This window comes from Varroa jacobsoni, unplaced genomic scaffold (genome assembly GCF_002532875.2).
Source record: "Varroa jacobsoni isolate VJ856 unplaced genomic scaffold, vjacob_1.0 scaffold_75, whole genome shotgun sequence".
Taxonomy (NCBI): Eukaryota; Metazoa; Arthropoda; class Arachnida; order Mesostigmata; family Varroidae; genus Varroa; species Varroa jacobsoni.
In genome coordinates this window covers 204,312-223,507 of record NW_019212977.1, presented here as the reverse complement: position 1 = coordinate 223,507, position 19,196 = coordinate 204,312, and the positions used below count along the sequence as shown (strand labels likewise).

At 41.0% G+C, this 19,196-nt stretch overlaps 1 protein-coding gene across 2 annotated transcripts in view; it reads left to right on the top strand.

The window, feature by feature from the left end:
* The first annotated feature begins 1,513 nt into the window (after window positions 1-1,513).
* The window catches only part of LOC111263041 (uncharacterized), a 39,720-nt gene continuing 22,037 nt past the window's right edge, over window positions 1,514-19,196 (top strand). The window contains exons 1-2 of one of the 2 annotated variants that reach the window (XM_086969483.1): window positions 1,514-2,899; window positions 5,016-6,076. In XM_086969483.1, the coding sequence (XP_086825609.1) occupies window positions 6,033-6,076 (44 nt within the window). In that variant the 5' untranslated portion in view covers window positions 1,514-2,899; window positions 5,016-6,032. Of the gene's footprint in view, window positions 2,900-3,351; window positions 4,312-5,015; window positions 6,077-19,196 lie in introns of those variants that run through there. The other variant, XM_022837779.2, reaches the window with a different exon arrangement.

Here is a 19,196-nt window from a genome sequence, read left to right as displayed (position 1 = left end):
ATTCCAATTTACGAGTGCAAATTGTTGGTACAGATAGAACGCAAAGACAGATTGCTTATATTGACATTTTACCTTTTCATCATAGAATAGGTAAATCGCGACATGATCCCCGGAGGGCATCTTTAAGCCTTCCACAAATAAAAGGGCCAATTATTGAACTTAGATGTTACTGCAATTCACTGTCTTGGCCTTCTTGGCAAAACGCGTCACAGTACGCAACTTCAACACCGTTGGTCTTTAGCTTGACTTCCTGTAGTCATCGTTGGTGATGAAAAAAACTCGCCATTATCGAACAGCGTTCCCAATCACACTCAGCTGCTTAGCTTCGCGTCGCCATCGTATCGTCCAATGGCGCCATAGTCAACAAACCGCAATAAGCAATTTTACCACCTTGTCTGCTTAAGCTATTTAATAGTGGGAAGACCTGTTAGCTCAGTAGGCACCAAAGCCAGCTTGACCAGTCTGTGAAACTCCTCCTTACTAGATTTATCCTGCTAGAGCTCTCTGCACCCCGAACACTTCACAGACGGCTATCCGTATCAGGTTCTACGGTTAACAAGCCAGTGAACTTATAAGCTTTTTTCTGCGCATCGGCCGTCGGCCTAATAACAGGACAATTTGAGGGCAGACAGTCCCTACCAGGTATTCGCGTGTTGTAAGTGGCCGGCCCCTGTAACGCGTACACGCCACATTGTGCGTGTTTGCCGCATCCAGACGTGTAAACGTAAAACGTAACATAGTCGTGTTTGGTTTACGTGCTTATTCAATCACAGACTCAAACCAGATCGGGAAGGCGTAAAATAGAACATTCGAATCATTTAGCCTAGTGTTTTTAAAAACAAACGTCTTTTTTGTAATAATAGGACAGAGAACTAGTATTGAATATCGTCGTTTTTTAGAGCATTTTATGTACGATGCTTTTCACAAGTGGCTTTAAATAGATTGTCTGGGTAGCCTATTTGTTCATTTTTTTGGTCTCAAACCCTCCTCTTTGCTAGAAAATACGAGACCCTTTTCAGCTTGTTCAGTGCGCGGGTTTTACGCGTATGTGAGTAATACTATCCGTTGACTTTCAGTAAACGAGCGGTTTTTGGTGAGTTATAAGGTCTGTATCCAACAGGCAAACAATTAGAAAAATGCCAACAAGTTGCTGGACATGTTCTGGAAATATAATCGTATCTATGATGCTGGGCTCAGCTTTCTAGCAAAAACTTGGCTGTATTATTGGCGAACACATGTAGAAGGGTTATATAGAGAAAGCAGAGAACCTTAAATGTGGCTATTTTCGGTCCTTGGCACTGGCGGTAACAATTACACATAGCGGAATTAGTATACCAGCAAGTCTAGTCATTTTAATTATTGATGTTCTTCATGCGATGCATCAATCACCCAGCACTAGTCATCCATTAATTATTTACTATATTAGAATTTAAAATACATCTTACACTAGTCGATAATTATTTAAATTTTTGGTGGAGGCTTTTCGAATTTCCAAATACGTCCTTATATGCACTACAGTATTAAGGATCTACTTACAAAAAAGGCAATGATATTCAATACAAGATACAACGGCCTGGGACGACCTTTTCCCTCGACATCGTGACGAGCTATGATCTAAACGACTTATAGTATCAACAGTCACCACGTCGAATGGCTGCCACTTTCCGGATTGTATAATCGTTGCCGACCCTGAATTCAGGCCATGCGCGTATGTGTGCCTTTTCGCCTTCTATGAACGACGGACGCTGGTGGTAAATATAAGCCGGCACTATGGTAAGCGCAAGCCTTATTCGTTTACAATTGACTTTAAGTCTGTATTAGTATCTTCTTCCTCTAAAGCGAGTTTGACTCTGCGAAAGAGACTTCGCGCAACGCCAGAGTCGTAGTCTTCTTTTCTTCCACTATTATTTTCATTTCGAAAATAGAATTCTGACAACCCGTTTTTTCCAACTACACTTTATAGTTAAGTTGAGTCTGAGAACACATGCGAAGCAGATGTTTTGAATAGATCTTTTTTACTTCTGCCAGTAAAGTCAGGCAGGAAAAAAGAAGCCTTGATTTGCCCTTTCTTCAGCGCCTGCAAAAATGTGAGTGAGACATAATTGACGAAACGTTCTCCTATATCTCGCCGTCTTCTTGCACTAAACAATGACATTTATTTTCACGTGCATTCTGATGTTGGCCTTTATCGCGAGTTTTTGGTGTGCATCTATGCATATCTCGTCTAGCTGTCTATCTCAGCACCTACGTTTTTTTCGAAGTCTTCTGTACCAGCTCTATTTCAACATCGCACACAAAAGTTTTACGGTCTGCGGGACCATGCTCAAGCTACAAGCTTCCTAACGCGTACCTGTCCGTGACGCAAGCCCATAGCATTGCCTCTTTCTTTTGACAGATTTTCGATTTCTGACAATATATACCTGCCCCTAGAGCTTTCTATCGATCCCTTTTTCAATATACATACCACAAGCACGCACAGAAATATTGCACGTAGACAGGCGTCGGTTCGTCATTGCCGGTTCTTTAGTTACTGAACGAAGCACGCTTGAGTTCTTGGGTGCTTGTCGCGAATGGCGTCGATGTGTTCTTCTGAGTTTCATCCGCAGTGCTACGGCATATAGTTCACATTTAATTGTGACGTGAGTTTCGGTTCTGCACATAATTCTGCCATTCCGACGCAGGTGAACGTGTATGCAGCTTGGCCATTGGCTGTGTAACAACTGAATCCGAGGAAGGAAAAGCAAAGGAGATACCGTTCGGGCAAGCGTGTATACTTTGGCGGTCATGGACATTTGATTTTTGGCTCATCTATCCTGGACCGAGCTAATCGTCAAGTTAGAGTAGTTACGAATTGCGCTCGTTATGATACCCCGCCCCTACACCCTCATATACACTTGAGGTATGTACTTTTATTCTTACGACCGCATACGCTGAAACGAGGCGTGCTGAAGTTAGTGTGTTTACTTCGTGGTGTTAGCAAACAGGGCCCACAATTGAGAAACTAACCACCTCCATTATTGACGCTAACCGAAAGGATTTCTGGTGCATCTTCTTGGCGATGCTTTACTAGGTATTGCTGTTCCCGCAGCGCCGCTTACTATGCTTACACTAGGCACTAAGAGGAGGAGAATGGAAGACCACGCCGCTGCCAGATACAGCTGTTGTGCCACATTTGAAGCTGGCCTTTTGCTCTTTCTCTTTCTGAAGATGGCAGAGGGCGCAACACAGGAGAGGGTCCAACTATGGGGGAGGGTTGCAGGAGGAGTAGTCCTCTGCGATCAATGGCTGGACGAGGAGGCAGCGCCAAGCATGCAAGTGTCTAAGGACCAGCAAAGAAGCAAGTTGTGGCGAGAGTTTGGTCATGTACGAATTGTGTTTAGTTGAGTGCGAGTACTGCGCGCGTTTGGAAGGCTGTCCTCGACTCCTTGAATCCATTTGACTGTTTAAGAGTATTCTATTGTACTGTATAATCGTAGAGTTCGGTCTCAGTTAATGATACTCCTTCAACGACTTGCTATATTCTAGCGATTACTACCACAGCTGCGACGATTTAACTCCCAGTCAGTCTTGTGACCATCCTCATCTAGTGACTATAGGCCGTCGTAATTTTTGCTATTACTGTGACTTGAACCCATCTCTCGCATCTTTATGAGATATAGCTTACGGTAATCGTCGTTGATCGCCAAAGGCTTCTTGTTTACCATTGCAACTAGCTGATACAATGATATCACTAGTACAATTGTTGTTCAGGCGAATTTTAATGACCACAAACAAGCGACGGTAGTGGGTCGTATACAGTAAAGGCTGTCGAGATTTTCATTGTATACAAAGCAGGATCGTGTTGGACATTGCAGACGACAGATACGGGTATAGTCGACGAGACTATGGATGCATAAGGCACGCGTCGGGTACACAATTGTTGCCCCTTGTGCAGTTATTAATGCTACAAACGCTTCTGGCACACTTGAAAGCTCTGCCGCTGCTGCTATCGCTGCCAGTGTTGCAAGATAATGTATTCCCTTAGTGTTGTGCCTATTACAAGGCCGCTGATCCCCCAGTCATGGTGACCTAGCAGGCCTACCGTTAGCCATGCAGTTCTGTCGCGCCTGTGTGGACGTGCAGCCAGCTCAACCGTGGTGCGTCGCCAAGGTGATACAGGCACAGAAGAGGGCTACGGTCACGACGAGCTCAACTAGCTTGCTTGGTTGATTTATCACAATGGAAAGTGGCAATGGATACAGCTCGACAGAGAATGCCTATACGATGTTTGCCACTGCTGGAATTGTACGACCTGCTAATCGCTAGATAACGGTAAGATTTGTTTTGATCTTTATGTTTGCTTGTTCGGTGCGCGTGTTTTAGCGATACGAGAGCAAAGGCGTCAAAAAAGAAGATGAAGAGCGAGCGGTCAAGAGGGACGAAAATATGAGGCTGTTACGTATGTATTCGATCACATTTATAAAGGGAAAGATATTATGTTTATAATTGTGGCTTATAAATAACGGTAGCGAGCCAGTGCTGATTATTTCTGCACCTAGCTAGCAAGGAGACTATATTAATCTGTGACTGGCGTGCGCGGAACTGTGACGTTTTGCACTGAACGTGTTCGCGATGTGTAGCAAATGCATGTAGCGGGCTCTAAGTAGAAGGAGCTATGCCGGGAGAGGCTATGGCTTCCAACTATGGCATTAGACTTACGAGACAAACGATTCGGTAATGAACACTGATCCTTCCAATAACAATTGGCCTACTCTGTGTTGGGCATGACTTCACTCTTTGTTCACATATGCGCAGTATCGTTAAAAGTTTCTACGCAGTTGGCTAATAGCAGTTTTTTTTTTGCAGCAAACAAGCGTACCTACCGCGAGTGAAGAAAATTCGTTTGTTACAATTGTATAGCTAAGCTTTTCCTTCGATTTACATTATTGTACCAACGACTGCAGTTTTTTTTCATTCGATCAGACCTGCCTATACTATAATTCTTCAGTGTGCTTCATGTTCTTTTCTCTTGATAGGTCGAGTTCGCCCGTCCGATTTTACGGCCAGCCTGCTTGTTCGGTTTTAAGGTCTTAGCGCGGCCCGACGCTATCGATACCACTCGTCTTTGGTGGCAAAGGTCTGGTTCAGCGGTCGGTATCGCCGCTTACCAGTGGTTGCGTTCGTAAAATCTACAGTTGAGTGGACCGCAACAGGCATCGCGACGACCATTGGCGTCAATGCTGTTCCAGTAGCCCAGACTGGGATGCAGTGAGAGATATGCATAAAGGAATGAGAGGGACAATAGAAATAGTTAGAAGAAAACAACGTTGAAATACTGTATTCTACGAAGTAAGCATACATAGAGCAAGAGGCAGAGAAAAATCCGAGGTCTTCGGACAGACGGGGATAAAAAGCGCAGCGTACTGTATTTCTGTTCCGTGTTAACCTCTAAAAAATCTTCATCAATCAGTGTTGTTGTGATCGTGAAGATCAACAAGGACAAGAAGAAGTTGAGGATTTGGTGATCGCCTGCCCCAGGTGTAACCCGTGAGATAACGTGGCTAATGCCAGCCTGTTCCGTACCAACACTGTCGTTTTGACCCGCCGTAGCTCGTGTCGTGCGCCCATATCGAAGTTCATCTTCTTCATTGAAGCAGCCGCCTTTGGTTCAAAAAAGGGAAAACTGCGCGTCCGTGTCAATGAAAGTGTGAGAAGCAAAGACTACAGAGGAACACGACGGACGGAAATTTTAATTATATTGTGAACCACGAAAATAACGTCGGTTGCTTTTGCCAGCTGGCTGGTGGTTTCTGCAGGTTGGCACCATTCCCTCGATTCCTGCCACGTACCTCCCGACCCAGCCTCCCCCCGCGCTGCTGACGCCCAAGAGCCGCGACCCCCCGAACTCGAATTTGAACGCTACTTCCGGGCTCACCCCACAGCAGCTTCCCCCTCACCTTGATCCACGGCCCGTCCTTATACCAATCCTTAGTGCTATAATTTTTTTCCCCATTATTGCTTTCATCATTATCTGCGCACTTCGCTACCGAGCCATGCGACTCCGACGTAAGGAGCACAGGAAACGTCTCCGCGGAGGGTAAGTGTTAAGTCTGAACACGCAAAATAGATATAAACAAATATTTTAAGCTTTACAAGTTAAGACTTGCATACGGTGCGGAAACCGGCCAATATATACAGGTGTTGGATTATCTGTTCTGGGAAAAGTCCTCATATCGCGACGAAGAGCTGTGCGTACCATGCGTCTTAGCTGTCTTGTCGTCGGCTTCAAGGGAATGTTAGGAACAGCTTTTAAAAGTTATATAGGTCAGTTAGGCAGATCTCGTGAAAGATTGACACGCCATTATGTGTAACCATCTTAGGTGCAGTTATGGTGAAATCGAGAGATGACAGCTGTAGAAATTTCGACTGAAAAAAGATCACATACTTATGATACAATACCGCTAGGTGAATCTGTGAATAAGAAGTCAGCTCTATTTATTCTGCAAACTTTTTTGCTCTCCATCGTTGTTGAGGTGCTGCATTTTCCATGTGTGTGTGTGTGTGCAGAACTATAAACTCTTTTTTCAGAGTAGATACAATGCTGCATAGATAACTTTATGTACTAATTGACACCATAATAGCTGATAGATAACAGATAAAAACTACGACTGCAGAAATTATATGCGAAGAAGCGGAAACTGTGGCACTATCCAATATACAAGATCTGCTATTTTTTCGGAAAACCATACATTATGTATTAGTGTTGTAGAAGGCAGCAAGACGAGGCGGGAGAGCTCTTGTCGACTGTATGCAACATGCAGAGTAAAAGTTTCAGCATATGCTAGCCTATGATGTCTTGCTTGCTTCGTTTTGTTTCCCAAAAGGACAAGGCCAGGCATTTATCCGATGGATATCACCCTGCAAGCCATATTGCTAGGCGAAGCACAGTACTCGACGGCTCCAATTTAATATGGTCCAGAGTATGGAAGAGTGCAGAAAAATGCGGGTGTCGTTTTTAAAGAGTTACTTTTGCAAAAAGCCATTGATTTTGTAGCAACATAACAGTTCGATAAATATACATTTTATCTCCAACCAAGAGTATTATCCTTTATTTGCACCCGCAGTTACACTTCTAATGCTCGTGTATTTTCCGTTGCAAGTAGCGCACTTAACTTTATTACATAATCAAATGGCTTAAGTTCTATTTATATTTTTACTAAAGTGTTACTATTCCGAAGGTCGGATATTGTCACGAAGTATTTGTCGTTCTTATCATCACTTTTTTTTAAAAATATCTCCAGAATGCTTCATGAGCTGGCTTTAAAACGAGGGCTTCAGAGTACGATACTCAAAACACCGCTGCTGTTTCACCTCTTACTTGCAGAACTTGGTTGATCTCAGAATGTTTAAATAGATAATTAATTCTAATGTGAGAAATTTCTGCACAGCATTCCCGCGAGAATTCAAAAACCGATCACAAAAATATGATATTATATCTAGATAATATTTTATGTAAAAGTGCAGTAGTAGCATAGTATGTGCTCAGAGTCGTCCTCAATCGTGAACCGATTCTATTTATAGTGACAGTGTGAAGCAAACATATAACAGGCACTTGTCGTTTTACATCGCTGAACAATCTCATAGCTATTCTACAAATTGACAAGCCATCCGCCGGATGAATAGGGATATGTTTCATTTGTCTATAGACCACTCGGTACGATTTGTTCGGTAGGACATTTTAGGCCGACCCAAGAAGAGCAACCCCGAATGCTAAACAATGATCCATATTGACTAAAAGCGATAACAAGTGACTAATCGCAATTTGTTAATTGTCTGTATAGCGGAAAGGGATTGCAATATGGCGGGAGCGGTGTGGAGACGAAGATAGCACACGAGAGAACATTTCGTTTTCTACCCTGAAATTGGAACATTAGCAACGATCGTTTCAACGTAAAACATAATATTAGCACGAAGCTTTAACTAAAAATCACGCTTCGCGCCCGCTACCTCGCTTGCACTAAATGATCGAACATCGACACTACGTACTGATGATGAGCTCAAGCTCAGATTAGCGATGCTCCCGCTCGTCCTCCGCTAAAAGGCGGATTTTACTGCTTTTTATTTTTTTAGAAAACACTTTACTAAGCATACGCAGCCTGTCCAAAATGAACGGAAATGAAAAAGTATATTTGTCGTCCTTTTTTTTCAAGGCACTGCAACTCCAGCAACTAACAGGCATAAGCTTGCTTGTTGCTAGGCTTTATCGCTAACGTATGAGTGACACAATTGGACAGAATAACCAATGAGTAATGAGTCTAACATGCACTCGCACAATTGGACGTTTTTCATTGGGCCCCTGGTCGCAACCTCCCCTAAAAGTTCTCTGCAATTAGGTGAGATACGGAAACTTGTGGTGTCTTCGATCTCTCTCTCACTCTCTCTCTCTCTCTCTCTCTCTCTCTCTGAAGCAATGACAAAGCTCGAAGCGTGCCTTCTGTCGAAAACAACCGCTTTTCCGATTATTTATGTCTCTTCGCTTATGGCAACCTATCAGTGTACAGTTATCCTTTGATTTAGCTCATCTCGACCAGAGTTAAGTAGCGAACACCCGACCTTGGCCGGATATAGAAGCAAAAGCGAGTAAAAAATCAAACAGGTGTAAGGCATCCGCATCGATCAGTAGCCGTAGGTTTGTTGCAGCCACACGTCCGAGAGACGCATACATTGTGAGGCCAATTAGATCGTCGAGTCCTCAAGCGCAAAAATGATGTTTTTTGACTTGCAAAAGTTCTTCTTCAAAAAGAGAAGGTTTTCCGGGAAGGATATATGTGACAAAGTAAGTCGGACTAAAATGGGTGCTGCTAGCCCATACCTTCTGCTAAAAGAAGTAGCGAGATACATGTTTACGCTTGTTTGAATCTGTCCTTTGAGACCAATAAGTCCTCCGGCCAGCCGATAGTGCTGGGCCAGCGGCGAAACATAGCAGCAGGCACAGTCGGGCACACATTGCGAATCTGTGTGGAACGCAAAGGCGACGCGATAATGCGGCTTCTAGGGGCTGCGAGAGACAGCTCAAATCTATTCACCGAATAATAAATTGCAGAATGAAGAGATAATTACCTGGAATTAGAAGGTATATATACTCTAGATCCTTTTCCCAACTAGCTAAACAGTACTCGCAATGTATTACGCCCTGTAAAACCGTTCCAATCTAAGTAGACCGTATCAACTACTATACTACTGTTATGCAAAGCATGAAATCATCTAAGTGAGAGAGTATGACCCGTTCAATAGATAAATGTACGGTCAATGTGGAGGTATGGTGAGGCTGCAGGACAAGGACGAACTAGGAGATTTTCATCTCAAATGAGAGGAGACATTTATTTCTGTAAACATATGCATCAACTATTCGAACGTGTCCAGAATGAAACAACATTCATATCAATCACTTCAAGAAGATGGACATGGGAGGGACCTGTGTCTCTACAAAAGTTACCTCGACTAGTACTCGATCTGCATACGCATCGAATGTGCCTTGTAGAGGTTATCGTGCGGCAGCTTGTATGCGAAACGTTTTTGTGCGGAAAGCGTTCAGGAAGCAAATGTACAGATCCTACTGCACGCTGGCTGTACTCTGAAAAGGGCCATGCAAAAGAATGCAGTCTTCTGACACGCGTACGAAGGAAATGGAACGGCTGTACCTAAAAAGAAACAGAGAATTTTTTCTAGCTGGTGTCTAAGTTATAAACAATAAGTTATCGAAAAATTTCACTAGAAGCGAGAATATAACACATCAAATAGGTGCGTTGTTCGAAGTGTACACATAAGGAAAAGGGTACTACTGATCAGAAGAACGACGATAGTGTGTAAAACGATATCCAGAAATCTATGCTATAATCAGACTCTTCACTCGTAGTACAAATTTCAAAGTTGAAGATGTTATGTTTTACATAATTACCAGCAGATACTGACATCAATCAACTTTCAGGCATCGATATCGCTTAAATGATCGAGTAAAGCGTTAAGCGCACAATTTCTTAGAGAACAACGAGGAAAGGATCATTCATAATCATTAATATTATCCAGGAGGAGGACGACGGTCTCGAAACGGACTGAAAGCATTACCAAAATTCGATCTAGCTCGAAGTGGCACGTCCTATGGCAGTCCAGATTTACCATATTGCCTATTTACTACCTCAGAGGCAAACGCGATTAACGCATGATCATTGAATCCCTTTGAAAAATAATGATCGCTCAGTTATTACTGTGTACTTGTACCGGATGACGAGCAAGGTGGACGATGGCTATACATATATATATATAACGTGATAAAATCTATCCTCTTACGCGACGTATTTCCTTGATCTGACCAATATTGAAACTTGGCTCAATGGCAGCTTAAGCCCAAGTGGTACACACGCAAATAAAGAACATCCAGAATCGGTGCGATGATTTGAGATGTATAATCGGGGCATTTCGAGGAAGCACACGCCTTTCCTATACAGTTATATTGGATGTATATGTCAAAACAAAAAAAAAATCGATTTATGTTCTCTAGCACATGAAAGCCATTTAGAGTTTACCTGGATGAAGACTAAATACCTGCTCATCTCGAAGCTAACCGAAAAATTGTAGATAGTAGCGATTTTCTTATTTTATAAAGAGCTAATTTTTATATAAGACGAAATTGCAGAAAATAAGATGGATAGGGATAAATTTTAGCGATGTGTAACTGTAAAAATACATGTAGATCTACTTGCATGAATCACTAGGGCCGGCGGGAGTCATAGTTGCGCACACCAATAATGCTTTAAATATACAGGATGATTTGACAATGAATACAAGTCCATGTTTCGGGTTGTATGTCCAGCATCGCCGTTAGGCATTCCGTCAGACGGTTAACTAGCTCCCAGCAGGAACTAAAATCTATCCATGGCCGGTTTCGAACCCAGACCACAACCCTTCCGTCCCCGTGATAACCTAGATGATGATGCATTTGCGTAAGGTATGTATACCTGATGTACGTAAAGCGTCGCTTACAATTTTCGTGTATCCTATGATAGCAACAGCGCTGCGGATTGTACGCGTCGTCCAATTAATCCTGGGAGCTCTGATAAATTTGAGGGATCTCCTAATGAAATAACGGAGTGTTGTCAAATAGGTACAAATTCCAGTTTACTAGTTCTTGCTTACAGAAACAGTGCGGCATACCGTCCTATCTCTTGCATCTGTTCGATGGATCGAGACAAACCCTATGTTTGATATATTGGACAGGGAGACTAGACGTAGACAACAAACTGTATATGCTTAAGTAATGCTACTGTATCCCTTACGCCATTTTAACCGTTGGGATATTACCCGAACTCAGGGTCCATTAGATAGGTATGAATCCCGACTATCAGGCGTCTAGAGCAATCAATCAAGGCAGCAACAGGCTCAATAAATAAACTTCAGTTCGGTATAGATCGTAGCGTCTGCTGCATTGTATGTGACTCTTCATTTGATGCTCGATCGGTCTAGAAGTTAGTGCTCTTCGTGGAGAGGCTTATGTGAACGCATGTTTTTTTTGGCAAGAAGGCAACGTCAGGCGTATGTTACCTCCTGTTCCTGACTAGCAACAAACGACGAGGCTAACCACGTAAAAAAAAAGATGCGTCGGCCGTCAAAATGAATATACTGTAAAAATGATATCCTATTATCGTATTACAACGCTGCCGGATGATGCTGGCGGAACATGTGATATATGTTGAACGTGAAGAACATACTCGATGCTGTAACATCTATTACGCCTTGGTCTCTCTTTTTATCCATCTATAGTATCGCTGTTTATACGCCTATTTACACAGTGGTCTGATACAGTGGCCGTGAGAACTGGCCAGTGGGGATAAGGATGCGACTCATTGATACTGACATTTTAACGAGCTACTTCTGGCTGTACCATTATCCTCGTGTTATCTGTTAGCATTGTCGAAAGCTACTAAACACGACATTTCCGTATTCTTCTCTCTCCTATGCCGTTTGTCTCGCTTTACCAATTTGAGATATCTACTTCTTATGTAATTTCAACATTGAAGAGTAGCGTCATTTACTTCTTGCTAGAAGGAAAGTGTGGAACTCTTCATTCGACCCCAGTTATTCTCCCCATGCATCGCCAAGGAAAACTCTGCTACGTGCATGATGCTCTCCTCAAAGTATTTGCATTCATTATATAAGGGGTTCAGCAGATCACTACGGACGCCTAGGCTATAATACTCTAGCTGCAAAGGTATAAGTCAGTACGGCCATCAAACGATGTACAATCCCTGTACTATGGGATAACTAATGGCGTGTTCCGTAGAAACGGACTAACTATTTAGTTGATTTAAGCTTCTCAGAAATATACCATCGAGCTCTGAATACTTTGTAACGCACGGCTATGCTGGTGCTGTAATGACTTAGGCGACTTGCAGAGACGTTACCTATGTATTGGTTAAGGTTCTCGAAAGGAATATTTTTCGAGATGGAAAATCTTAGGCAACAAAATTCTATAATGAAAAAGTACAGCTTTAAGGAGGTGATCGACGCTTTCCCTTCGTAAGCCTAAACACATCGTACCACGTGTGTGCGTGTTGTAAAACGAAGCGTAAAGGGCTCTGTGAGAACAGTGATTGGCTGGTGAGGCAAAGCTCTTGGGAGGATTGAAATAACTCATATACTAAATAACATCTCACCGTTTGTCATTTTCTGTCAGTGCTACATTTAGTAACTTTGTGGATATTTTTAGCTTTGAAAAGTTCGTTCTTCGGAGGAACAGCAACGGAACATTTCGAATACGGATCTAGCACAAACTTAATGCCTGTACTGGCTGCGATGCCCGTCGTCGTGCAGCGTGGGCACGATAAAAGAAATTAGTGATAGCTGAAGCATTGGTTGCTTGGACCAAACGGGTCATGTAGTGTTTGCTATAAGCAAGCAGCAAAACTGCTATAGAAATATATTGAATTTATCAATTGTAACCCATATTCGTCGAGTGCTTGTGTTACGCCTCGACCCGAAATCGAGCCGACGAAAGCACCTGTCAATGCATTTAGATGCACGACGATCGATTCGCTTACCTAAATGTCAGACTGCTTCCAGCGTATGTATGCATAGCTGTTAATGGCTTGATGTTAAAAGAAAGGACCAATGCACTAATCGCCTCTATCGGGCTCACGCTTCCGACGCCTTAATAAGCGTCCTTATATAATCGGTTAAAATTGCTATATGTAAGAAAAAATTGACGTCTAAGGAAGGAAGGATTAACTTCATTCCGAGCTTTTCCTATTCAATTACATATGTTTTTTAATTTACCAAAATTGCTTTTTTGCTGTTTGCATTGTACCACTGCTATACATAAGGCTAAAACGGTTAAATGAAATGATCAAAAATCCAGTGATATAAGCATTTAAACAGGGTGCGCCAAGTTTAATATCAGGACATCTATCAAACTATTCGCAAAGAATATTTTGTATCTATATTCTATATCTCATAGAATTCACACGTGATAAAATATTGGTGGATCTTCTGTTTTGGCTAAACGTTTGAGAAGAACTATACTTTAAAAAGTTGTAAACAAAAATTGCAACTTGCCAATTGAACTTATTTAATCCAATACGTAAAGCAGGCTACACAATATTGCTTAAATTGCTTCGACTGAGTGCAGGGTAGATATGAGACGGCACACTCGTATCGAGTTCAGACGATCCTTGGATCATCTTCGTATAGTTTAGGTGTGAAATAGCTCCCTGCTTCGCAAGCCTTGGTACAGGATGAGCCAGCACGGTGGGTCGATATTGTTCAACATAACTATTCATATCTCTTGGAAATATTAACAGCTGTGCAAATTATATTAGTGCAGTCGAAAATCTATCTCATTAACGCCTACTTCGTTGATAAGGAAGTGATAAGGAATTTGTTTTGTTTGACTAATCGACCAGAGAAATGTTTAATCTAGCGATTTTCTGCGTATATAAACGTAATTTTCCTAACGTGTCTATCAAAGTAAAGTTGCGTCCCAGTTCGATCGTATTTTTCAAGACAGTCGAGGTTAACAAACGATTTGGCCTTTGCTGACCTAGCAAAACAAAGCAGAAGATAGATTAGATAGGACATCCGGCAAGTTGATTACTCATTTTTACAACATACCGTGTAAGTTTTATATCTATCATATATATATTTATGAGTACGAGGTCGGGTGATAGCCCTCACTGAATCTCAAGTTTTTCAAGCGTTTTTATATTCACGCTACTGTTTCCTCGTCAAGCTAAACGCGTAATTAGAAATATAACAAGAAAAAAAAATTGGAATAATTTTCGAGATCCTATTGACGTAGATGTTGCAACAAGCTGATAGAACAGGTTTTCGCACAGAAAGTTAGAAGTAAGGAACAAGTAACGGCAAAGGGATGTCTTTTAGAAAAAAGCGCTATTTCCAATCTAATATAGATCGCTTAAAAGTATTCAAGCTAAGTTGAAGCAAGTACTTTTTGTATTCTAAAATATTATTACTAAATTTAATGTAGGCTATTTTCATCTATGATATTCTACTGTTTTTCAGACAACACTATAGCACTGCCACCGTTGAACTTCTATGATTTTTTTGGGGGCAAAAATGGTGACAAACGACTTTTCCCGCATCTCACCGTTGAAATTAAATGAACATATTTTAGAGGAGTCCTGTAAAGGCCGAAACAGATGATGCTCTGACGGTGTGAAATCCGGGCTATACAGCAGATGCGCTAAAATTTCCCATTGGAGTTCGCTCAGTTTTTGCCGGGTAGCCAAACATGTATGTGGCCTGGTATTATCAGGCTCTCCAAATCGACGCCTTTTCTATTCACTTGTGTCGGCGGATTTTGCTCAATAGCGAGTTGTAATCTTATTTGTTGTTAACAACAATTTGAATCAATCGTTTTGTCACATGACAGTGGCAACCCATAATGTCCGATTCCTCTCAATCCCACCAAACACAGAGCATCACGTTCGTTGACGTTAGTCCGGGCTTTGCCGCAGGTCATAAAACGCATGTTAATAAACATTGAAATTGTAATGAAACTGTAACATATGACGAACTTTCGCAAAGTTGTATTTATTTTCAAGGTACTCTATCCCAGATTTGAAAGGCAGCTCGCAAAAATTTTAGTGTATCTACAACTGTCGAATTTTAGTTTTTGTATGATATCACGCCGAGGGGATTCATACTACCCCAAATATGCTAACCCATCTAGGTAGGTAGACGGTGACAACCCAATCTGTCTGCAAAGAGTGACAGAAAAAAACATACATGTCGAGTCAAGCCTAGCAACAATAAAAACGTTTGTCATCTGAAAACTACTATTGATTCATTTGATTATTACATCCATTAAATTCAAACTGAACTCTGGATGATGGTGTTGATTCATCTGGATCATACGCAAAAAAAAGAGACGAACTTCATTTGCGATATTTCCCTAATCTAGATAACATAATAACACAGAGATATGTAATAAAAAGCAAGGGTTTGTAAAATCAACCATCGATGCCAGCTTGTACCCATACCCCGTTGAAATAATGCGAATAGAAGTGATACAAACAACGAACCAATAACAAAATCACATTTTTTTCTATCGACCTTCCATTCGATCGGTCATTATCGAACGCGTTTAGTGACGGATATCGAAGAATTACTAGATGCTGTTATTTCTAGCGTTGTTGTAGCCATTGTTGCTTTCCTAACCTGTTGTTGTTGCTATGCTTATTGGTGTTGGTTCACTGTAACTTGAATATGAAAAAGAAAAGCTTGGAGTCCAATGTTTGTATTTCATTTTTTTTTCAAGTTTACTCGGCGACGGATGTTATTTGTGTTATTATTATTATTATAAATTATATTGTTTGATTTGAACGAGTATTATAATTTAGTTTTCAGAACTTAAGTTCTTTTTTTGTATTGGAACTTATATTCTTTCTATTCTATATCATCGGTAGGATAATTCGTTTGTCGCTCATTGACAGTCAATTCATCAACGATTTAATGTTAATTACAATGGAACAATAGTTGACTGCTGACTATGCGTTTACTATAATAATAATAATAATAATTAGTTAAATCTGATCCGAACTCTCTCGGAAACGAGCGAAATTTCACATTATAAATAAGAATTATACTGCTATTACTTGTTTAACTATATTTCCTTATTACACGACCTCTGAATCCGTCATCTGAATGTTTTCATTGCGTTGAACATCTTAAATAAGCCTCAGAATTATAATATATAAAAAGGACAAAAGTAAAATTAAGTACATGTTCATATTTGATTTAAAGTTAGTCAGTGTGCCAATTTCTGAATTCAGAAGACAATATCTAAGTTTTTTTGAAGGCTCACTTTCTTTATTTTAAATTGAAGCGTACAAATTGTACCTATCCCACTACTGTAGAAGCATAGGATTCGAGAGTCCGTAGTCTTAAAAAACCATTATGATATGATTTTGAAATGTTCATGATTTTCTTATAAACAAGTAACAAAAAAATCGTAATACGTGGGAGCAAGCATGGTGGATGTGACGGAGCTTCCAACTGTAGCCCTTGCATTTTTGCCAGCGCAGTTCTCGCAGCGTGAGGTCGAGCCTTATCATACAATAGTTGTGGTTTACCCCTGTTCACTAATCCATGACTGTTTAATGTGGAGTTTTTTCCTCATTTCCTTCAACCGTTGGCAGAATACTTCAGCCGTAATCGACGCCCAATATTGATGATGCTGTAATGGGTAACACCTGCATTAGACGACCAGCTAAAGACTATTAGCTATTGCTGGGGTATATTTGTTCAAGACCCACACGTTCGATCAGTGTGACTTGCCATAATTCAGTGCGAGAATAGATCACTGTTTTAATAAAGAAGCAAAGAAAAAAAATTTCGATTTTTTCTCGCTTATATCATGTGTCACATAGCTGCCCATTTTTTATCTTTCTAATTTAACCAGGGCCCGTTATTTTTACAGACACAAAACCAATTTCCGCACACTTTGAAGTGAGCCGGCCTCCGTACCAGCTTAGCTCTTCGTCATTTACCTTTGCAGGGGTCTCTCATGAGATTCCTTTTTGAGTTCAGAATTTGCTTTTCGGTGTTTTTTGAACAAATGGCTCACGGTGTTCCTAGTCATATAATCTTCAACAAGCATAAAATTTCAGCGATAAACTGTGTCAAGAGTAAACTTTCTATCGCTCACTACAAACTCGCCTGCTAAAAGCCCGACTGACGATAGCAAGGTGAACGGCTCGAAATTTCAGAGAGTGCAAGTGCATCTGGAATACAAAAGATGTCACACCAATTTAGAGTCACGTCATCTGGAAAAATAAAATGTATGTTCTACATTGAACGATCAAGTACGTTTAGGAAACATTGGTCACCATGCGCATTATAAGACTGGCGATAAATTAAAAAAAAAAAACGTTGAATTTGACACTCCGTCCTCCCAACTGGATTTCTCAAAAGACTGAATACTGATTCGAATCGTTCCTCAAAAACGCGGTTTTTAATAACCTACCCACTACTCTCCAATGCTATTTTTTTTAATTAGCTATTTCAACATAAAAATTTCTACCTTAAATAGTGAGGTAAGCTCTGCTAGAAGTTCCTATGCTAGACTGGACTCGTACAGCTAGTTGACGCCATTATTTGCCCCTCCTTTGGTTCGTGCCCTGGGCATATTTAGGTTAGTTGGTGCGACTACCCCACAGAGGCGCTCGCATCAGACAGTTTATTAGCTCGACCAGTTGGGTTCCCTCTCTATCGTATGCAGATGAGGAAGGTCAATGATCAACTGTCATTAGATATACGTTTCATTTCTTTCTTGCCCTGACCAATCTATACACAATCAGCCTCAATCAAGCTCGACATCCTTATTCGGACCTTTAGCCTTAGCTATGATTGAAACGTTCAACTGTTTTGCGATAGACTTAGCTAATGTACCTAGCAGGTTAAGCACTCTTATTGACTTTAGTTAGTCTGACGTATACTGCAGTACGCTGTGCCTTACCCCATTCTATCACGCAATCAACTGTACGAAAACCTCGCAACGTTCCCATATAATAAAACTAAGGGTGTTTATTTTAGCTTTACTTATCAGATTTATACCCTGCTGCTAAATATTTATTGACTCGTCCTGTCGCTGTTTAAGTCCGCTACAATAATCCCGATTCCAAAATGAAAGGAGCCAAACTGATGTCAACTCTTACTAATCACTTGCTATAAAATTCCCCTTTTTGACGCTCTCCTAAAAATAAATCGTATATCAAGCTTTCCTCCATTTCATATACACAATCCCGTTTCAGGTCGTCAATATGACATTCACACTGAACATTTAATAGAAAGAAATCTTGCTTTATTCAAAAGGATCTAAGTTCGTCTGATATGGGCGGTAACGTCGCGGGCGTCGCTGTGGACGTAGCAAAGCGTAACCGTTTAACTACCGCAATCACAACATCCTGCCAAACAGCTTTTCACATATGGGTTTCACCGAAAACTGCCTTCGACTCCCTACTCCAAGAAAGTCGGCCAGGACACCTTTTTTGAATTTGTTTTATTTCTCGATACATGTCTCGGCTATTTTTCTGGTAAATAATTAAGTGCCAAATGCTGTTACTGGTACCCTTGTTGATGATACGAAAATCAAAGCAAATACTTTTTTGCTCGGTCCGGCATTGGTCAAGCTATCTTTGAAAGTCTATGAATAGTAACAACTTTATTTCAACAGTTTAATTCTGAAACACAATATCTTTTAAAGCAAATTATTGGGTGCTTGTATTTTGTGTTTCACTATAAACAAGACTTCAGCCGTTTAGTTAACTCATCTATACTACTTGTATATGAGATCCTATTTCTACCATTGACATTTTATTGCATAAGAGTTTGGAGTACTCACCCGTCCAGTGCTTCCTAAAATGATGTGCTTAATGCAACAACTAACTTAACGACTTTGGTCCTTGGTGTTTTAGCCCCGAACTTATCTAAACTCCAGCCCCCTTCAGATTCACGTAGGTCAAATGATACTCTAATTAATCTAGAGTCGTCTAAAAACGATCGTCAGATCGTTAGCCTACCTCAAGGAACTCCCCGTCTAACGCTTCCAAGAAACTTAAATGAAAACTATTTAAATTTAAATAAAGGCATTTAAAAAAAGTACAGCTTTGCTTCCCGATATGCGCAATCTTTTCTTAACTACA